This window comes from Cladophialophora immunda (genome assembly GCF_000835495.1).
Source record: "Cladophialophora immunda strain CBS 83496 unplaced genomic scaffold supercont1.6, whole genome shotgun sequence".
NCBI classification, from domain to species: Eukaryota; Fungi; Ascomycota; class Eurotiomycetes; order Chaetothyriales; family Herpotrichiellaceae; genus Cladophialophora; species Cladophialophora immunda.
Window position 1 is genome coordinate 2167996 of NW_015622546.1, and position 20363 is coordinate 2188358.

General features: G+C 56.0%; 7 protein-coding genes across 7 annotated transcripts; 2 read left to right on the forward strand and 5 right to left on the reverse strand.

The window, feature by feature from the left end:
• Positions 1-162: 162 nt before the first annotated feature.
• PV07_10304 (uncharacterized protein) lies at positions 163-1985 on the forward strand. The gene is made up of 2 exons (XM_016397625.1): positions 163-595; positions 646-1985. The coding sequence occupies exons 1-2, from the start codon at positions 216-218 to the stop codon at positions 1805-1807; spliced, it is 1542 nt and encodes a 513-aa protein (XP_016244816.1). The 5' UTR covers positions 163-215; the 3' UTR covers positions 1808-1985.
• PV07_10305 (uncharacterized protein) lies at positions 1912-4681 on the reverse strand. Its single transcript, XM_016397626.1, has one exon. The coding sequence runs from the start codon at positions 4448-4450 to the stop codon at positions 2276-2278; it is 2175 nt and encodes a 724-aa protein (XP_016244817.1). The 5' UTR covers positions 4451-4681; the 3' UTR covers positions 1912-2275.
• On the reverse strand, positions 4669-8704 carry PV07_10306 (uncharacterized protein). Its single transcript, XM_016397627.1, has 3 exons — positions 8370-8704; positions 6693-8312; positions 4669-6604 (listed from the first exon to the last, which is right to left on the reverse strand). Exons 1-3 carry the CDS (start codon positions 8561-8563, stop codon positions 4981-4983), a joined length of 3438 nt encoding a protein of 1145 aa, XP_016244818.1. The 5' UTR covers positions 8564-8704; the 3' UTR covers positions 4669-4980.
• A 352-nt stretch (positions 8705-9056) lies between these two features.
• Positions 9057-11026, forward strand: PV07_10307 (uncharacterized protein). The gene is made up of 2 exons (XM_016397628.1): positions 9057-9370; positions 9474-11026. The coding sequence occupies exon 2, from the start codon at positions 9910-9912 to the stop codon at positions 10558-10560; it is 651 nt and encodes a 216-aa protein (XP_016244819.1). The 5' UTR covers positions 9057-9370; positions 9474-9909; the 3' UTR covers positions 10561-11026.
• A 48-nt stretch (positions 11027-11074) lies between these two features.
• On the reverse strand, positions 11075-13649 carry PV07_10308 (uncharacterized protein). The gene is made up of 2 exons (XM_016397629.1): positions 11917-13649; positions 11075-11835 (listed from the first exon to the last, which is right to left on the reverse strand). The coding sequence occupies exons 1-2, from the start codon at positions 13479-13481 to the stop codon at positions 11094-11096; spliced, it is 2307 nt and encodes a 768-aa protein (XP_016244820.1). The 5' UTR covers positions 13482-13649; the 3' UTR covers positions 11075-11093.
• Positions 13650-14175: 526 nt separating this feature from the next.
• PV07_10309 (uncharacterized protein) lies at positions 14176-17705 on the reverse strand. Its single transcript, XM_016397630.1, has one exon. It carries the CDS (start codon positions 16620-16622, stop codon positions 15063-15065), a length of 1560 nt encoding a protein of 519 aa, XP_016244821.1. The 5' UTR covers positions 16623-17705; the 3' UTR covers positions 14176-15062.
• A 1204-nt stretch (positions 17706-18909) lies between these two features.
• On the reverse strand, positions 18910-20331 carry PV07_10310 (uncharacterized protein; the record flags this gene model as incomplete). The annotated part of the gene is made up of 1 exon (XM_016397631.1): positions 18910-20331. The coding sequence occupies one exon, from the start codon at positions 20329-20331 to the stop codon at positions 18910-18912; it is 1422 nt and encodes a 473-aa protein (XP_016244822.1).
• Positions 20332-20363: the final 32 nt, after the last annotated feature.

Consider the following 20363-nt stretch of genomic DNA (forward strand, 5'->3'; position numbering starts at 1 on the left):
AATGGCAAGGAGGTCAATGTCATTGTGCTCTTGGAGAGGTAATGATCCCCCATACCAAGTAATTCGCTTGACGATGGCTGTGATTTACCGTACTCAGAGTCGTCGTCACTGTTGTCATTTGAAACTCCGCAGGCGGCGCAGCCTTTCCCCTTCTCCACGCTGGCCAGATTGAGTCGCCAACGACGATGCGGTCTTGATTATACTCCCCGTGAGGCATGAGGATGAGGCTCTCATCCGTTGTGGGCGCGGTTCTCGCGCTATGCACAGGAGTATTTGGAGCAGAGTCGAATCTCACAGAACCTCGATCCACGCAAAAGATATTAACAGGCGACTTCAAACCTCCTCAAGTATACGAGAACACCAACCTCGTCCGGACCATCAACCTCGAGAAAGGCTACGTGCGAGAGACCACCAATGTGCTGATCACGAACACGGACAAGTCACCACAGTCGGAATACTATGTCCCCTTTGAATATGACCTGATGAGCAAGATTGGCGGGTTCGACGCCCGGGACAAGAAGAAGCCAGAATTTCCATTGGAGGTCACCATTGCTGCGCTGTCTGCGGTGTTAGACGATCAGGGCGGAGCTTCAAAGTATGCAGAACCTGTTCGGGCTCACAGGGACATTGAGCTGACTATTCTAGACCTACTCAATACTATGTCATCCACCTCTCGGAACCGCTGCCGCCCAAGAGCACCCTCACCCTCTCAATATCATGGAACGTGCTGGGTGTTCTTACGCCTTTGCCTGCCTCTATCAGACAGGAAGACAAGCAATACCTCGTCTACAACTTCTCCGCCTACGTTCCCACCGTCTACAAGACAGTAAAACAGAAAACAAAAGTCAAGTTCCCCTCCGCAGATGTCCCCGAATACACCACCACGACGGGCTTGACATCAGCCGCCGATCCAGAAAAGCAAGGGTCGTCGTTCACATATGGTCCATACGATACCGCTAAGGTCGAGCCAGGTACGGCCTATCCGGTGACTGTGCGCTACGAATTCAACAAACCCCTCCTGGTATGTAGCCTCCTCGAACGAGATGTGGAAGTCTCCCACTGGGGAGGTAATCTGGCAACCGAAGAAAGATACTGGCTTCGTCATGACGGCGCTACCCTTTCCAACCAGTTCTCCCGTCTGGCGTGGAGTACGCAAAACTTCTACATCAGCGCAGGACAGGGGTCTACCTCAGCCCTGAGGGAGCTGAAGGTGCCTCTGAAACCAGGCACTGCGGACCCGTATTTCACAGACGACATTGGAAATGTCTCCACGTCGCGTTTCCGACCCAACAACGTGCGCGAAGCCAGCCTGGAACTCAAGCCTCGCTATCCCCTCTTCGGTGGATGGAAGTATAGTTTCCGCATCGGCTGGAACAACGCGCTCGCTTCCGTCCTGCGCAAGCTCAAGACCCAGTCCGACACATACATCCTGTCCGTCCCACTCCTGGAAGGTCCTAAAATGCCAGAAGGCATCCAATACGAGCAGTTTGTGTTCCGGGTCATCCTGCCCGAAGGTGCCAAAAACCTCAAGTGGCAAACTCACGGCGGGACGGGCGTGCCGCCTCTGCATGCCGAGTACGACCTCCACAAGACGTTCATGGATACCCTGGGCCGCACAGAGTTGAAGCTGACGGCTCACAACGTCGTGGACGAGGCACGAGATGTCACCATCCTGGTGACGTACGAGTATCCCTTCCTGGCCGCCTTCCGCAAACCCGTGACGATCTTCACGGGAATAGCTGTGGTGTTTGCGCTCGCCTGGCTGGTCGCCAGTGTGGACACGAGTATTGGGAAGAAGAGAAGATGATGGTCCTCCTTCGGTCGGGAGGCTGAGGCGGAGGGCTGTGTTGACACTGCCTTGGTGGAATGTATACCTCTCTTTGGTCTGTAGATTATCCAAAAAGGTGGGCCCCCTTTTTCCTGGGCAGTGATAGAAAAGCTAGGTATGAAATCTGGATCGCTCGGATAAATGTGTGAACTGTTCATTTCCGTGGGACATCCCCGGACGTCATCGTAGGCTCGTTTCGCTTCTTCAGAACTCATCATGATGCATGCATGCCCTCTGCCCATCATAGACCAATCGATCCTCGACCAAGAAAAGCCCATGTCTCGCGCATGCAGAAGAACTGATGACTAGAAACACCCCCCCAAAAGCAAGCTCCGATTGCATCAGAAGCTCCGTCTGCTGCCGAATAGACCCAAAACGTTCTAAAAAAAAATAAAAAGAAGAAAAGAAAACAAAAATGCAATCCAAATCAAAAAGCGAATATCGTGCTCAGCCCGTACATCTCTCTTCTGGCGGCCGGTACCCAATCCCCAGGCCGTCCATCAGCCTCCTCTCGCGATCCGCCCAGGTGTCCTGGTCGTCCCACTCGTCGGCCGTGAAATCGCCGCGTCTCAGGGTCCTGCCCATCAACACCCTCTCCAGGGCGCCCTGGTTGCCCTTCGGCCGCGGCGCCTCGAGGTCGAGCACGAGGCCGTTCCCGCGGTTGCGCACGCCCGAGGAGTCGAACTTGAGGCCGTGGGTCTTGCGCACGAAGCGGCGGATGTCGCGCTGGAAGGTCGTGCCGCCGCTCCAGCCGAGGACCGCGCAGCCGACGGTGCGCCAGGCCGAGACGATGATGTCGACGCGGCGGTGGATGTTGGGGTTCTTCTTGCGGGCCGCGTCCTCGTCCGCCTCGGGGTCTTTGCCTGCGTAGTTGGGGTCCTGCCACACGCACAGCGCCTTGTCCAGGCTGTCGAACCCGTGCCCGTGGCTCGTGCCCCCACGGAACGGCAGCGTCGCCTGCCCACGATCACTAGTCGTGGTGTGCAGAGTCAACGTGTGCGTGACCCAACCCTCCGACTCGAGGCTCCTGACCACTTCCACCACGAGATCCCGCGTCTTGGACTCTTCCCGATGTGAGAGAATGACATCCACGTCCCCGGAGAATTGCTTTCCGCGTCGGTAGCCCCCCACAATGATGAGCTCTACATCCTCCTTCGTGCCATACTTCGCTTCCGGAATGTTAAGAACAGATCGCGCATGCCGTATAATGACGTCTCCGATCGACTCCACCTCGCGCCTGGGGATCTTCTCCATAAACTCGTCGTAATACTTGACCCCGATCTGCTGGACGCGTGTCAAGGTCGACCACCCAAACTCCACCACGTCATCTATATCCTTCCAGCCATGCTCAAAATAAAACTTGCGTGCCGTATCTGGTCCCACGCCCCAAATGTTCCAAAATACTCGGAGGTGCTGAAGGTCCTGATCAGCGTCCAAATCGCGGACGACTTGGATGAACCTTTCCGAATCGTCGGCCTCCGGTGGAGCAGAGTCTTGCCATTCGCGCCAAAGCGCAGCAATTTTTGACTCGCAGCCTGGAAGGCGAGTGATCTCTTCGACATGAGTGAGGTGGTAGGGGTAGGCGGCGACCGAGGCAATGGAGGTCGAGTAAGCGCGGACGCCGATGTCATCCAGCCTGAGTACCCGGGCTTCCTTTATCTTGGTCAGTTGAGCGATGAAAGCGTCGTTGGGGGTCTTCATGGGTGTGGAGCGGCAGCATGCGTAGGCTGCATTTGGACCGACTGCCCAGTCTGGAAGAGGAGGCAGTGGGTGTTCGGCTTGGTATTCAAGTTCAGACGTCGTGGTGCGATGAAGCTTAGGCCGCTTGTGTTGGGTGGAGTCTGCCTGCGACGAAGAGTGGTGGTGTGCATGATCGCCAAAACGGCGGCGAGATGAGGAGGGAAGGGTCGCTGCTTCGGCTTTTGCGCGTTCCAGGATGGACGTTGACGCTGTCGGTTTGGATGCTCTTCGTGCCGTGGTGGTGTGAGATTGGGATCCGGGTCCTACCTTGGCATATGTTGACAAGGGCGTCTGCACTTTTGGAGAGACTTCACCCGCAGGCTTGGGAATGATCCTCGCAGCATAGACAATGTAAGGTTGATATGGCAGCAGATGGCCCTCCTTGAGACAAGCTTCCAGCCAGGAGAGTTTGAGGATGAGAATATGGGTTGAAAGATCAGGCCACAACACTGGTGCCGGCGGAGATGGACCATCATTTAGAGGCTCTTCTGAAGAAGCAGAAATTGTACTTGAACTCAGTCGCCTCCGTCCTGTCGAGGGCTGAGTTTTGCTGGGACGATCTGCAAGCTTGGGTTTCTTCCTTGATGGGCCTTCGTCCACGGCCTGTTCGTGATCTCCCGGTCCGTTGGAGCTGCTCTCTGGCAAGGCTGCCTCTTCTGTCCATACTCCCCTGGCCCGAAGATCAAATGCCGCACGCTTCTTCTGAGAGACTTTGCCGATGAACAGTCTTGCCTCGTTGGCATCATACGTCAAGTGCCCGCCAGAGTGAACGATCAGGTCTTCCGTCTCGTGAAGTTCCTTTGGCTTCAAGTGCGTAGGAAGGATGAAGATAGGTGGCGAGGATGTCAGGTCCAAGGGATGAGGGGATTGTGAAGTGGCCATGGGTAGGTCGAGTCATAATCCAAAATCACGGAGGGTTTATTATGTACATAGAAACAGCATTGGCTAAGACAAAGAAGAAGTAGGAAAGGTTGTGTAGAGGGACATATTGAGATGGAGGGGTCACCCATAGAGTGGGAACATTACAGATTCACGGGGACGTCGAGCATCCCTCATCTTGCCATCAGCAACAAAAAATGATGATAATATGATGAGCCTGGGATGAACATAGCGAGATGGAACGATCAGATCGTATTCGGGATTTCCTGGTGTCGGGCACGAGGTGACTTGGATCCCAACGTCCCGTTTTCCTTGTCACTTTCCCGTCCAATCAAGCCACCACCATCCGGAAGTCTGGACTGACGTCATGCTAGGTTTGCGACAATAAATCTCTACGAGGCTGTGGTGAAAGCCTTGTCCCTTTTCTATACCTTCCATGATATTCTGGCTGCCATTATAACAAATATGGCCACCTCCGACATATCTCTGCATGAGGGTATTAAATGGCACCCTTGTTCATCCCGGACTCGAGTTCACGGGTCATCCTCCTCGTCTTCGTCGTCCTCCAAGATATCATCTAACCGAGTCGGTCCATAGCACTCAGTCTCCTGCCTCTCCAATATAGAAGCAAAGGCTGCCGCATAGTCCTTCTTATAATACTTTGTAAGTCTCTCTTGGGGATCCACAGCGAGCGGCAGGAGATCCACTTGGCCTTCAGGTGGTGTGATGGCTATTCCAGGAATCTCAATCGCTCGTGGAATGATATAATTCTCCCCTTCAACCTCTCCATTCGCAAACTCAGACTGGATCCAGAACCAAGTATTAGGTTGGATGAGGGTGAATAACTCATCTTCGGGGATTGGTGATCGGCTTGGAGGAGTGTTCCGGAACCTGGGCCTAATCTTTGACAGGCGTTTTTTGAAAGTCCGCTCCTCCCACAACCAAAGTTTCGATTCCAGCGCAGCTGTCTCGAGAAGGCCTCTTTTGTTGGCTTCGACGCACGGACAACAGGGACCGCAATTTGCGCCGACTGCCTTGTTCCCACCCGGCGTTCTTATCACCCAGTCCGTGATTGGTCTCTGTCTCAGCTTCTTCAGCTGCGAGGCCTCACTCTCGCAGTTTGCCTTGACGACGTAGCCATCTAATTCATGAATGCTCTGACTGCGCCGTCTCTTCCTCCTGCAATCACACCATTTCCAATACTGTCCAAGGACGCTTTGGCGAAGATTGGCCCAGAGAAACTCGGTAATCCCTGCGTCGTCGGCTGAAGCTTCGGACCGTCGATCGACGAAAGCCAAGTAGATGAGAGGGAAGTCAAGGAGGTGAAGAAGACGGCTTTCCCGTGCCCGACCGATGTGGTGCAGGTCGACGTCGCTCTCGAAGTCCTTGCCCCTTTCGACCCGACGCCTTGGGCTTCCGAACCATTTCACTGCCCGTTTTAAGTCTTGTCGGGTCTCGGCCAAATCAAGGGATGCTTTGAACTCCAACGCTGTCCCAGATATCTCTGCTTCAACTGCTCTGGTGTACAAATCTCTCGAATGACGATAAGCGGCCCAGCTGTTCTGGATGATGGAGTTTGCAAACTCCTTGTCCGGATTCTCATCCTCGTATTCTTCCTTGAGTTTTCTGGCCTCCATCACTTTTCCCTGCTCAATGAGACACATGATTAATTGTACATAGTCACGCCAGCTATCATACCTTTCAGTGCCGCCCAGGTTCTTGACGTCGTAGAGCTTCGATGACTGTATGTTGTATCTGTACAAACCTTCGGCTTCCACGGTCCTCCCATGGCGTTGCAGTACTACCGCAAGCTCATACAGTGTGAAGAGCAGATACGCCCGGGTAGTGTCGTCTCCATGCTGGTGGTGCGATGGCAATTCAAGAAGTCGACACACGGCTCTTTCGGCATCATCGGCCATGTCTAGCATACATTGGCAATACACAACTCGATAAGTCAAGCGGCAAACAGAGCCTCCGAGAAGTGGCTTAAGCTCGTACGCTCTTTCCAGTAGTCGTGTCCCAAAAAGAAGGGCTCCCTTGTACTTCTTCATGTTCATTAGATTTAGCATGTGCTTTTCGACCCAGGTCAGGAGCCTGCTGTCTTTGAAGCCCCATTGTTCTGCATGCGGTAGATCTCTCCAATATGACATGGCCATGCTAGCTTGCAGTTAGCCTCGACCACTGTACGAGAACGATCGATACGTTTGCCTCGGCAGGAGTCGACAGCGTTCCGGATTGTACTTACTGCGAATGTTCCAAGGCGCTGATATCTGCACCAACGGCTGCCTTATACCTCGCCATCCAATGGTGTCTCTGCGCGAGGTCGCAGGGATCATCGTTAGTTTCGGAGGTAGCCAGCAGTTTGGTGAGAATCCGGCCAGCTTCGGGCCAGTTCCTCTGGGCGACGCTAAGGAACGCTTCTACATCCTCAATCTCGCGCAACATTTGTGTGCTGCTGGCGCCGCCTGGTAGGTGACGGCGAAGAACTCGCTTCGCCTCTCGAAGTTCAATCCTCGCTTGAGAGTATTCCGATATGCCTATAAGAATTCTGGCCCGCACCTGACGAATCTGGACGTACTCACGGTCCAGTATTATATTATGACCCTGCTGAGATTGTAGGAGAGTGCACATGTTGAATGCATGTGTGATGGTGACGCCGGCCAGGCCCTTCAAGACAACGTCGTCGATAAGGAAAATGGCGACATGCTTAAGGAACGTCATGAACTGCGCGCAGCAAAGGTCCTGAAGCTGCCCTGATCTGAAATTGCAAAGCGAGGTAATATGAGCGAGCATCCGCCAGAATTTCTCGGCATCAAAGATGGGGTCATCCTTCTTGAGCTCGTGTTCTGGTTTGGTTAGATAGTCACTGAGCACACAGATCCATGCGTGGACGAGACCTGTGAGCTCTTGCTTGTCCTCGATTTCTCGACGTTTGAGTTGTAGCCAACGTTGAACCTGAGGGTGAATATTGATGGTACTGATATCAGATCCCTGGTGTACCTCAACCAACCCACTTAGACGGAGCAAGTCGATTGCAGAGTGAAGTCGTCCTTGATTGTTCTGAAACATTGGCAACTTCTCAACAAGATCAACGGGAATCTCCACTCGATCGACGACTGAGCAGATGGTCAGCAACCGCCCCGCAGCTATATCATAGTCATTGAGGGCATCCCATAGAATAGACATTATATCCGGAAAGATCGGGCTGCAGCCTGGCCATGTAGGACTGTAGCCTTGCCTGGCCTTGTGTGCGCACAGTCGTTGAAAATGGCCGGGCGAAACCTGCAGCAGGCGCATGCAAGCACAGGAAAGCGCAAGGTGAAGTGGTGTGGTGTGCCATGAGTTGTCTTGCCAGTGCCAGAAAGCGCGGAGACAGTCGACTGCATCGTTGCTGTTCGGCACTGAAGCTCTGAAATACTGCATGGCTTGTTCCTCGCTGAGTGCGCCAACATACAGGCATGTTGCTCGGCTGGCAAGCTTCAGCCCACATTCCACAGGTGGTCTGCTGTCATCGATGCCGCTCACTGTCGGGAGGACATATGAGGAAGTAAAGAGCATGCGACAGCGGTCCGGAAGAAAGAGATGGGGTGCTTTCAGTTCGGCCTCCATGTCATCTTCCAGGTAGAACTGCAGATCCAAGACGACAATGAGCGATTCATCCCGACGAGCTTCCAGCGTAGACCGAATCTTCAAGATCGTATGAGTCAAGGAGAGACCTTGAGGAAGATGGTCTCCGGTAATGGTGGTGTACGCCGCTCGATAATCACGGATGAAACATTCGAAAGACCGACCATCTATCCACAGGACTTTGCAGCCCGTGCGGGTGGAAAACTCCAGAGCAGCTTCCGTAGCAATGCGACGCTTGCTGCTCAGTATTAGAGGTGTTCAACAGGTAGACAAACAGAGAATGGTGGTGGCATACCCACACCCCGAGGCACCCCAGAGCAAGATCTTTGTACTACAGACCCCATGGCAATTGTAGGTTTGATCGAGTGCTTTGATCACCAAGGCAACATCATGCGACTGGTCGATTGTCGGCGGACTATAGCCATCTTTTTGCGGTGGCTGTTGACCGGTGGGCAGAGAGCCGTGGTGAGAAGGTGACTTGCGATCCATGCATCGTTGCTCGAGCAAATCCAACACCGGTGTACAGATTTCGTCTGGGAGGATTTCATCGAGGTGGACGAGGTCCTATCCGTGACCCATTTGCAAGGAGACTCGGATTCGGATGGAGGAGGAAAGCTTGATGGATGAGGGGCCAAAGTGCCGAGCGACGAAAGACCTCAGAGAGGCACCGTACGAGGTACTTTTAACGTGATGCCTGCGCCCAAAGGGCCCACGCAGTCCCCGGACCTTGTAAGCCACCAAGGCCACCCTGCATTATTCCGCCCAGCTTCCAGCCATCACCTTTCGATCCAAGGACCATGATTTCCGCATGATCCTATGCTTGGCCTGGGGCCTGATGGTGCTGCAAACATGCAATGGCAATTTCCGCACTCGGAACTCCTCTGGAGATGCCCTTCATACGAGTACAGCCGTTGCTACCTGTCATGTGCCAGCACAACCTGGCGACCCGTGGCCAGCGACTCCTTTGACTTGAGCAAAGGCTACTGCCATCGAACAACATCCTCTTCCGCCTGACGGTCGTTCGTCTCGTCTACGTCACTCCGATGCACGCTTCCTCCCCGGAGGTGCTATCCTCTCTTATCCTGGGCAGGCGTGTGAATCCTCGTCCCAATTCTTCCCAAGCGTGCGGCTGAAAAGAGATGATACTCCACCTGTCCACGCACCTCCTTCGGTCCGTCTGGGGGTCAACCTTCGCCAATGGTTTCAGCGTGGGGTGTTCGGCTGGTGCTCGCCTGCAGTGGCGGATGCAGACCGTGGCAATATCCAGCCAGTCTTGGGCGAAGGCGATCCAAACCGGTGAGCAGCTGCGACGAAACATGTGACGAGGGGAAAGGTGCTCGACGGCGCTGCCTGCAGAGTGTGTCCAAAACTGATTGGGTGAACACCAAAACCTGTCTAGAGATGACGAGGAAAAGCCACTCGACGAGGAATTCGGGATCCAATAAGAACAGGGGTCGGTCTTGGGTAGTGAAGAGCAGGAAGAGGCCTTTTGTCACACCCCTGTCCTGATCAGCCTTCGCTACACGCCAGCACCCTCTGTAGGGTCCATCGCCTTTCAGTCCTTGGCCGGCCACATGGTCCCTCGTCTGATCCATCGTATAGCTCAAGCATGCAGATGCAGGGCTGGATGCACACACTTTGATCGTTCTGCGCACGCCGAGTCGGCCAGGTCCAATGACCAAGGACGGTGTCCAATTGTGTTGTAAGTCGTGTCGAAAGACCTCTCTTTGGTAAAAAGCAGTTATAATCAAGCAATTCCTCTGTGTCCTGGAATAACATCCTCGATCTTTTCGTCCCCGTCCAACCTCTTGGTTTATGGCATTCACCATCGCTCCATGGCGCCTCATCCTCTCGAAATGAGCCCCAAGCTCACGACAGCACCCACACCAGCGGCTCCCTCACCCCGACCTGAAATGAAACCTCGCAGTGCAAGCGACGACTCACACTATGCGATCACACCGTCAAGAACGTTGTCTCCCACCAGCACCCTCTCGCCCTTGTCGACGGGGTCTTCGCCACCGCCAACGAGAGGCCACCGCACTTCTTTCTCCTTCCCGTTCCCCAGATCCCGGTCCAAGTCCCCCCGCCCGCCCGCGATAGACCTGCACATTCCGCCCTCGACCTCGACCACCCCGGCGGTCCAGCACACCGCGACGTCGCCAACTCAGAGCCCTTCTTCGCACGCCCCCCACGCACGGACGACACCGCGGCACATTTCCGACGGCACCGTCTCCCCGTCGTTGTTGGCGATGGCGACGACGACGACGAGCAGCCCTCCAGGGTCTCCGCCGGGCTCCGACCTGCAGAAACGGGACAGCTGGCTCCAGAAGAAGGCGCGGCACAGCGGCAGCTCGCCCGGCGGGTATGGCCGGCACGGCGACGACTGGCTCTTCGGCGGCATCAGCCTCACCCAGACGGCCAAGGAGATTGTGCACCGCGGCCGGAGGAGGAAAGAGGAGGACGGCGACGCGGCCGGGAATCGTTGACCCCCTCCTCCCTCCCTGTCACGCCAACAACACGGATCTTGGACGAGCATCCTTTTGTCATGACTGAATGAGCGACCCGACCTAGCAACCTGACTTACCATCCTCAACCAACCATACTAACCAATGGCTTGGTTATTGGAACCCGAGCAAGGCGCCCCTGGAGTTTGTTTGTGCTTGTTACCTTTTTGGAGCCCCGTGGCCGACGCATTGGATGGGAAGACGGTCATTGGGGCTTTGAGCAGGGGGAATCTGCTGGGGATATTTTTCATTCTTCTATTCTCCGGCGAAATGGCCAGTCATGTCACAGTGGTGGTAGTGAAATTCCTATACAGTCTTTGGCAAGAGCCGACATTACCATCCTGCTGGAAGATTCCCAGGATGTTTGTCAACCAGCTTTTTCTTCTCATATAGCCAACGATCTACAGTACCATTGACGCCCTTTCCGTGGTCCACTGTCTCACCGTTTCCAAGAACCTTTTGTACCTGTTCTGCTATTCCTCCCCCCTCCCCCCCCTCTCTCTCCGCGCGCAGGCTCACCTCACATTATAGTCCCTCTGGCGCTGGGACCGCGCGTCCCCGCCGTATCGCTCCTTGCAGTAATGCCCCAGGTACCCGCTGCCGGCGCGCAGGAAGCACACCTTCTGCGCCGGGTTGTCCACGCCGCCGCTCATGCGGCGGTCCGGGTGGGAGCTTGATTTGGACTCGTGGCGCTCGTAGAGCTGGAGGAGCGGCGACGGCGACGGCGAGCTGTCCTTGTCCCTGTCCCCGTCGTCGTCGTGACTAGGCGAGGAGTCGTTGAGCATTTTCTCCGTCACCAGATGCCAGAAGGTCGCGTTCAGAGGGGCCGCGGCGGGCCAGGAGATGCCGTGCCCGTGAGAGGCGGCGGCCGTGCTCTCGGCCTCGTCGTCGCGCGCTCTCTCGTCCCCGACCGCGACCCCCGCGTCCGGATCCGGGTCGACCGAGTAGACGTGCCGCGTGTCGTACTCGAATTCCCAGACCGGCTTCGTCCAGCGCAGGCTGTTGGACATGTTGGCAAAGTACGTCTGCGCGCCCATGACGGAGAAGGTCCCCGCGTCGACCTGGTAGACGCGGTACCCTGAGTTGAGGCCCGTGAGGGGTGTGATCGACGGGCCGATGTGTCCTATCTGTAATGGCCTGGTGATGTCGATCTGTGTCGTGTCGCGCAACGTCTTCAAGTCTTTGGAGTCAGAAACAGCGACGAGCGAGGAAGGCAGGTAGTCGTAGAAGATCTGGACTTGGTCTTGGTGAGTATGCCTAGACGAGGAGTGCTTGTTAGTCCGAAGTGGTTTTTTCTCCAATATACAACATCATTCGGATTCCTGGTTCCACACTCACCCAAAGAAAATGGCTGCAATGGTCGCCGGCGAGAAGCGGCGCACGATCGAGTAGAATAGAGCGGTCGGGTTCGGCATGCCGGCCGAGCCATCGTATCCCGAGAGGACGTGGGCGATGATCCACGCCCGCTGGCCGCGCTTTTCGCACGCCGACAGTTCGTCCGCCACCCACTTGAGGATCCCGCTCGGGTCCGGGTTCGTCACGTTCCAGTAGTTGAAGATGTTCTCCTTGTACCAGAAGTCGGAGTTGATCGAGATGATCCGCAGCCCGTGGGCGGTGGTGGTCGCGTAGGCGCCAAAATGGGTGCGTGCGAACTCCGACTCTGTGTCGTTCAGCCACGCATGGCCGGACCACAGCGAGGACAGGAGATCGTAGTTCCACTGCAGGGTGTTGCTGCTCCGGTTGGCGGGGTCAGGGTTCATGCTGTGAGGGGTGTTGAAGCCGACGGGGAGGGTGTCATGATTCCCCAGAGCAGAGTAGACCGGGATCTTGTCTCCAAGCAGGCGCTTGAAGATCTTGAAGGTGACCTCTTCCTCGTAGGATACGTAGTCACGGGAGAGCATGTCGTCCGGGTCGTGCGAGACGATATCACCGGTAAATATGCTGAACGCAAGCTCGTCCATGTCCAAAAAGTTGGGCATCTCGATGAGCGCTGACAGGGCCAGATCCGCGGGCGAGTCGCAGAGAAACGACCCAAATCTTGATGCAGGAACAGAGGCGTTGTGTGAATCCGTGGCCAGTTCCCGGTTGACCGAGTATGGCCTGCAACACATGTAGACCGAACAATTGCTTTCGGACCCAATGTCATAGCGAGGGTCCAGGTGCCAGTCAGAGAGATGGAGCACGTTGAACGTGTGGCCGGAAGGTTCGGGGGCGACGTTGGCTGAATCCGGCTTCGGGTCAAAGTAGAAGTCTTCATCGATCAAGACCGGCGGCTGGACTTCACAGAACTCATAGTTGATGGAGCACCAATGCTGCATGTCGCCCGTGGCCAGGCTCATCTTGGAAAAGAGCTGCGCCATATAGGCACCGTACCCAGCCCCGCCGTTGAAATGCGACTCGCACGACGCCGCCCGGAGTGTGGACTTGAACTCGGGGACAGCGTTGCAGGCTCTGATGAGCACATTTGTGAAGACGGCTACTGACTGACTGATGGCTGCAACGTGGAGCACTTGGCCTGCGGCAATGCATTTTGAGCAGTTGTCCGGGTAATAGGGAGTGTCCAGTATGGAGAGCAGCTCGTTCACGATCGACTCCTCAATCGCCGACTCGCCCAGAGGAGTGATGGGCTCTGGCAACGGCGTCTTCTTGTCGTACGCAGGGACGGGGCCCGAACCGTTGTAGTAGAGCTTGATGAGATCCCTGCCGATGGTATTGGTGAGCTCGGGGTTCAAGGCTTCAGGAGAGCCAGCGAGGGGCGCTTGAGCCGAAGCATGGGAGGTTGCAAAGGCCGCTGTGACGAGGGAGGTATGCTTGAGGATGGCCCAGTAGCCCCAAAGAGCGCCGAAGAAGGAGAAGAGCATGAAGAGGGTGGAGGGTAAGCCGGCAGCCAGTCTCGCCGACATGTGCAGGGTTGGTAGAGAACTTGTCTCTGTTAATGTGATGGTTGTCTACCGGGATGTCCAGCGACGGGCCACCCGATGAAGCCACTCATGCGTATCGACAGACGGAGGCTGTGATGAGTTGCGATGCGGCTGGAAACGCAGGGTTCATACTTTCGACGAAGACGCTGGGTTGGTGGACGTTGAGATGTGACGAATGATGAACACGACTCGGATGAAGTCATGGCGGAATCCCATCTCCGACGCCGGCCATTCGCCGCCTCCACAAGACAGACATGTAGGTCGAGGCTGAACCTCCCACACCTCTGAATGCCAATACAGCAAGTCTTTCTCCATGGATCCGAAAAGTGTGGCCTGTTGGCATTGTAACGTCGACGGTGTTGATTGACGGCTACCCACGAACGTGGTCCTCCTCGACAATGTCACCCACCGCAACTAATTCCTGACGAGGCTCGCACGCAGATGACAATGGGAATAAGCCGGCATCGTCCATTCTGGATCCCGGTGCGTAGTGGTTGGTGATTGACTGGGGGCCTGGCAAAAGAGAGGAGTTGTCAGCGTCAGCTTCAATGCTGACTCCGACTCCCACGACGTCACGGTCGAGTTTTATTGTAGGGATCAGCTCACGAGCGGGACTGCCCACGGCTGACGACCAAGAGAAACAACGATAGATGCAGCATCGAGATCATATATGCTCGTTCACATGTCGCGTGCAGGGACAAGACGCAGACCGGCCACATTGTCAGGCGTAGAGTATTCGCTAGTATTCGCATGGCTCGCGGCTGCGTTGACTGGGGACAGTATGTAGGGGGTATGTATATGTAGATTTTATGTACAACGGATTCCAATTTCCAACACCCCATTTCCATCCCGTAAATATCCCTGGAGCATTTCCATAAAACATCGCATCGCGTAACGTAACAGCAAAGCAAAAGCATGAATCTTTTTGGTAGACTTTTTGCCGCCGCCCACCTTGAACTGGCCTGACTGCCCGTGGGCGAAATATGGCCAAAGACAGACGAAACACAGACAGACAAACAGATAGACAGATAGCCTCTCCTCCCTCCATTTACCTCTTCCGCGATTGTCCGCCCTTTTCTATCGTGGCCTATTGGTAGGCCAGGGGCCAGAGCAAAGCCGTGTGGGCGCGGATTCCTAGTCCCAATCCCGAGAAAAATCAAAGACGAAACAAGAACAATATCGCTCACAATAGCCGACCCAGATACTCGTGTATAGTTTGAAGTCGCGCGTGGGGGGAGGGGGTGCCCAAGTAAAGATCCCCTCCCCAGTCGCGGCGGTGAAAGGAAAACCAAATATGCCGCCCCAAGATGCTCGTTAGTATCGGAAGCACACACATGCTGCTGGAGTCCGAAAACATCGCCGGGAGGAACGATGGGTTGAGGACGCTCCCGGTCTCCGGTCAGAGGGGTTTTGTTGATATCAAACCCCCCGAATGTTGTTTCCTGTATTGAGAGTTGGTGTAGGTCTCCTTCTGAACTACACCTCTCTTCGTGTCCTTTTTTCCCTTTGCGGTTCCATTACTTTTTGTTCCGTTTTTTGGAGGCCCGGCGCCGTCTCATAAGCTCAATGTCCAAAGCTCCCGATCCAGCTGCCACTGGGCCGCACAATGTCGATGGGGACGCTCCCCACCTGGAGCGTGGGGACGATCCCCAGTCCCTTTTCACCGGCTTCCGCGGAATCTCGGCCGATCTTCTCGCTGATCTCGTCCTCGACCTCGAGATCAAACGCTTCGGCCGGCTGACCCTCCCTCAACGCCGGACTCGCGAGCTCTTCGTCGAGCTCAAAAAACCCGACGCCGCTGCCTCCGTCAACCGCGCCGACCAGGCCGCCGGAAAACCCAGACTCGTCTGGTGATGAGATCAAGCGCGGGGATTGCAAGGGCGACGGCGACGGCGAGCTTCCATTGAGGGCCGGGGACGGAGATGGGCTCGGGTTTGGACTCGCCAGCGGCGAAGGGATGGGCGAGATGAAGCGGCCTCCTCTCCCCCTTCCTCGACGCCTCTCCTTTTCACCCAGTAGTCCGGGACTTCCCTTGTCCTGCTCACCGTTAGCTTCACTGCTAACCCCAAGACCCCGCTGTTGAGCGTCTCCATTCCCATCCTTCTCGGGCTCCAACTCCGGACTCGGGCCTTCTTCGTAACTGCTACTCGGGTCGACGACTTTGAGGTCCGCCAGCTGGAACATCACGTGCTTCCGCCTCCTTCCTCCGCCACTGGCAGTCCTTAATGCACTGGGGAGGCTTGCACTCGGCAGAATGGACGTCGATTGGGCGCGCTTCGTCGCGAGAACGGTTGGGGAGACCGGTTGTGGCGGTAGCGATTGGGACGAGCGTGCTTGCTGTTTCAACTGTTGCTCCGCGCGGTCCTTGGACTCGGCGTCCAGCTGCAGTCTTTTCGCTTCCTCTTCCGCAGCAGTCATAGGCTGCGGACTCCGCACGATCGGAGTGCGATCGCTTGACTCCAACAGGGGCAGGTACATGGGCGTGAAGACACCAGCAAAGGGGTCGGATTGGTCTTTCGCAGGTGTAGGAGTGGACGCGGGTTCAAGGTCCCTCTTTAACTGTGCGGGCGGCGGTGTTGTCGGCCGTGCCGCTGCACTTGTGGGAGAACGGGACCTTGCCCGAGTTAAGAGCGTGGGCGTGGGCGGCGTCCCCAGGTTATGCAAAGGTGGCGTGGTTTCGCCCGCAATGTTCAACTTTTCCAAGGACAGCGTCGGGCCACTGAGCGGTGCCGGTCTTCTGACGATCTTGTCACCCACCACCCCATCTCTTCTGGCCTTGTAGCCAGGCCAGCCATTCACAGAACCATTTTGCGTCGAGGCCAGCAGATTCAAGGCAGACGTCGCCGCCGAAGGGGTCGATGAAGCCTTGGTGGGCGTACCCTCGGAAGCACTGTTGGCACCCGCGCGCGACCTCTTCTTGTTAATCCACAGCTGCTTCTCAAACTCGCGAAACTCGCGGTCCTTTGCCGCCTTGAACCTGGCGACCTCCTCGTCCAACTGCCTCCTCTTCTGGTCGAGAGCATCGAGGATTTCCGAATCAGAGTCGCTTGTGTTGTCGGGCGAAGGGAGGGCGTTGGGCGGAATGCTTTTGATGCACTTTAGCTGCGCCGAATTTCTGTACATGGTAGTAAAGAACCCCCTATCCTCTCCTGTCTTCTGCGTGGTGATTTTTTGTTCCCCCGATCTCTGGGGAAATAAAAAGAACCAGCACACCAAGACCGGTCACCGGGAGGGGAGCGAAGACACTTGGTGACAACACATGGATGCAAATCCGGGTTCCAGATCTTAGGGTCGGGGAAATGGCCCAAAGGAGACAAAGCTGAGGCGAAACCGACGGGGGAATTTCACGAGATCTTGTGTCCTTCTGCGCGTTTGTGTGGTGTTTTTGCGCAAGGCCAGGAAACCAAGACGACACGGGCAATCGACGGGAGGGGCAGCCGTTCGAATGAGATGGCGATTCGTGGCGGGCTTAGACGGAGACGGGCGGATGGAGAGCTTGCCAGAATCGTCAACAACCCGACAGCGCTGCGTGCGTGTGAAAATTGTGGATTATGGAGACGTCGCAGGGTGAAGTCGGTGAGGGAGGGCGTCGTAATGAGGGCGATGATGGAGTTTTGGTCCAGGGTGACACGTCAAGAGGACCTGGGGAGGGTTTTGTCTCACACATGGGACATGTGAACCCAAGCCTGACAAAGCGCGGTCGGAGCTGTGGTTGATTACCAGAGATACGGAGGAACGGTTGCGGGACCGGTCAATTCGGGAGATCAAGGGATCAAGGGAATTAAGGTATCCAGGTATCCAAAGTAACCAACTCGCCCAGGTATGTAGCTGTGGGATGGAAGAAACCACAAGGGCGAGGGGGGGAGGGGGGGATGGGCTTTTTTGCTGGAAACTCTGCTGGAGAGTCAAAAAGGTCAACCCCACTTTTTGTGTGTCTTTGTTTGCAGATGGGGGGGGAAGAGTTCGAGGGTGGATATGAGCGACGGCAAGTCAAATAAAATTTGGGGGTGGGCAGGGGGGGGGGTGGTGGGAGAGCAGAGACTGAAAGGAGATCAAGAGCGTGGGAGGGCACAGAGGGTGCAAAAAGAAGCGAAGAAGCGACCGAAGCGAGGGAAGCGAAGGAGGGCGCGGCCTTGGTCAGCGCAGGAAGGATCAAATGGCTATTCTGAGATGGATTCACAGAAAATGAGGACCAGGAGTCTGGACTGCGCGACGAGGGACCATCCAATACCCTCTAGAAGGGGCAAAAGGTGGTACAAGTACTTTGCGAGTACTACATCAAAGGACCACTGGACACAGGGCGACTCGGTACCTCGGGAACGAAAACGACAGCATCCATAGTCACGGAGTAGCGCAAGCTGAGTCAGTAGGGCGAGAACGAAGGCGATGGGGACGGTTGATCGTGGCCCAGTCATGTCTCCAGGAGGCCGCTCTCAGCCTAGAATGATGCAAGACAAAGGGCAATGGCGACGCAGAAGGAAGGGCACAAGGTGGACAAATGTTGCGTTGACGTTGCACTATCGAACATGATAGACGACGACAACGAGGCCGATTATCGATTATCGATTGGAGACACGCTGATCATCGAACTGTCGTTAGAGGTGGAAGTGTGGGGGGCCAGTATGAAGGAGCAGAGAAAGCCGCGACCAACATGGACAATTCCAACAAGTGCAAAGAAGGAATTGGGAAAGGATGTGCGATCAGATCGAGGGCCGATAGACGAGAGGGAAATTTTTCGCGTTGGGTGGGTTGCCCAGAGCGGCTACTACACAATAGGTGCCACTGGAGATTCCCAGGCACCCCGAGCACCCCCCCAAGGTACCTGTGACTTGCCCGAGGCAGGCGTCAAGGCCTCATCCCAGGGGATCCGAGAGGCCACCGAGGGCAGAGGCACACACAGCCTGGAGCAACTGTCTCTACTTGTAGGTGTCCCCCGGGCTGTACCGAGTACCTCTTCTCTACAGGCAAAGCTTCACTGCCATCGTCCCTCGGCCTCATCATCCCGAGTCGCCCAGGAGAGAACCGGCATGTCCCGCATCTCACGTGAACCCACTTTCTCCGAAACTGCATGTGATCCGAATTTCGAACAGAAAAAAGCAAAAAAGATGGGGGGGAATCCAGCCTGTTTCCACCTTCACCGCCACTTGGGCCCTTTTGCTGACGACCTTTCGCCGCTGTGTCTCGGAGTAGCCTATTCGAGCAATGCCGTTTCCATCGCCGACAATCGGATTGGGGTCTGGTCCTGAACGACCTCGACGAGAGTTAGGTACCTAGAGCGAACCCAACTACTACCAAATGCCCTGCAAAGATCAACCAATCAATCTGCGCAAGAAACGACCAGCAAAAAGCCCCCAGTTCCTGTGACCAATGTACCTCCCAAAACTGCCGTTCTCAACGCGTTCTGTCTGTATCAAACCCCTCGTCTGCTGGCCATTTCCCTTCGCGCTTCTCGTCTCCGGCGCCGATACTGGCGCGAGTACTCCTCGGCCGGATCTGTGTACTGGTCGTCGCTGAATCGGGGCCAGTTGTACTCGCTGAACCTGACCGTCCGCTCGTTGCTCGACGGAGGACGAACCGAGCCCATCGACCTCTCCGGCTTCTGCGGGGTCCCCACGGTGAGAACTCGCGGGTGATGGCCACCGACCTCTCCTGCTTTTGCCGTCACCACCGGAATACAAGCTTCCCTTTCGTACGCGGTCGAGTGCAGCGGTGAACCAGGTGACATCCACGCGCGATCTTCCACGTGTGCAGCTGCCCTCTCAACCACCGGCCTGCGGAGGTTGTCCAGGACCGCCTGCACCTCGTCCCCAAGTCCCCGGCCAGAGAACTCCATGGACGGAATGCGTGGCTCCTGGTACCGAGACGAGTGATTCGTCTGCGACGGCTCGGCATTCAGGAAGATTTCCTTGTGGAAATCCACCAGGGGCCACGAGTAGTTCTGACTTGCATCACCGGTCGCGGTCGCCTTGGGTTTGCCCCGGTGACGAGTCGAGTTGTTGTTGTTGTTGTTGTTGTTGCCGCCGTGCGCGGCTCGAAGAGCTGGCGGGACCCCGTTGACAAATCCAGATTGCAAGGTAGGGGGGATGTACCCGACGTTTCGATGCCTGAGCTTCGACCCAGCCGAGTACGCTTGAAACGTGACAGGACCTTGGTTTTCGGTGTCTGGCTTGCCAGGGTATGCCTTGAATTTGAGTTGTGGACTTTCTTCACCGACGGGGATCGGCGTCGAGTCCACGTTGAAGCATTTGGTCTTTGGTTCTGGCTTCCCCGTGGGCATTGCTGGAGGAACGGATTCGAGCTCGACTCGATGTCTCAAATCCGACCGGAATCGTTCAAAGTCAGCCGGCGTATCAATGGCAAAGTGAAGGCTTGCACGAGGCGACGATGGTTGCGGTGCTCTTGGTTCGGGCACATTCATGGAACCCATCGAAAAAGTCGAGGGAAGGGATATAGTGGACGAGGACGCTCGGTGGTAGGTGTCCAGCACGGTTGAAAAGCTGCTGACGGATCCGGCCTCATATGGGAGATCGAGGAAGACTTCACGATGCTCGGGTTTGCGCTCCGCCGTCTTCGAAGGGTCGCTGCGCGTCTCCGATTGGCGTCGTTTCGATCCACGAAATTCTGGAGCGGCAGCGTGAGTAAGGAACTCGTCGATCTGGGTCGCGGGATCGTCCGACTCACTGTCAACCACGGACCTGAGGCACCCTTGACCTCGCCTGTCACACCATCCTCGAACTGCTGCCGTCTTCTTCTGGGCCGCCGCTTTGAATCGATCGACGAATCTCACCGGTCCCACCTCGCGCGGCTGGGCGCAATTGACTGTCAAAGGCATGCTTGATAGAGTGCTCGACCTCACCAAGGCTT

Excerpts from the sequence above, each read along its gene's own strand:
- PV07_10308 (XM_016397629.1), bottom strand. The coding sequence starts at position 13,481 with ATGTCGGCGAGACTGGCTGCCGGCTTACCCTCCACCCTCTTCATGCTC. Across the intron at positions 11,836-11,916 it reads ATTGCAGCCATTTTCTTTGG|GCATACTCACCAAGACCAAG; the intron begins GTGAGTGTGGAA and ends CTCCTCGTCTAG.
- PV07_10309 (XM_016397630.1), bottom strand. The coding sequence starts at position 16,622 with ATGTACAGAAATTCGGCGCAGCTAAAGTGCATCAAAAGCATTCCGCCC.
- PV07_10305 (XM_016397626.1), bottom strand. The coding sequence starts at position 4,450 with ATGGCCACTTCACAATCCCCTCATCCCTTGGACCTGACATCCTCGCCA.
- PV07_10304 (XM_016397625.1), top strand. The coding sequence starts at position 216 with ATGAGGATGAGGCTCTCATCCGTTGTGGGCGCGGTTCTCGCGCTATGC. Across the intron at positions 596-645 it reads GATCAGGGCGGAGCTTCAAA|ACCTACTCAATACTATGTCA; the intron begins GTATGCAGAACC and ends TGACTATTCTAG.
- PV07_10306 (XM_016397627.1), bottom strand. The coding sequence starts at position 8,563 with ATGGATCGCAAGTCACCTTCTCACCACGGCTCTCTGCCCACCGGTCAA. Across the intron at positions 8,313-8,369 it reads TGGGGTGCCTCGGGGTGTGG|CAAGCGTCGCATTGCTACGG; the intron begins GTATGCCACCAC and ends AATACTGAGCAG. Across the intron at positions 6,605-6,692 it reads AGCGCCTTGGAACATTCGCA|CATGGCCATGTCATATTGGA; the intron begins GTAAGTACAATC and ends ACTGCAAGCTAG.
- PV07_10307 (XM_016397628.1), top strand. The coding sequence starts at position 9,910 with ATGGCGCCTCATCCTCTCGAAATGAGCCCCAAGCTCACGACAGCACCC.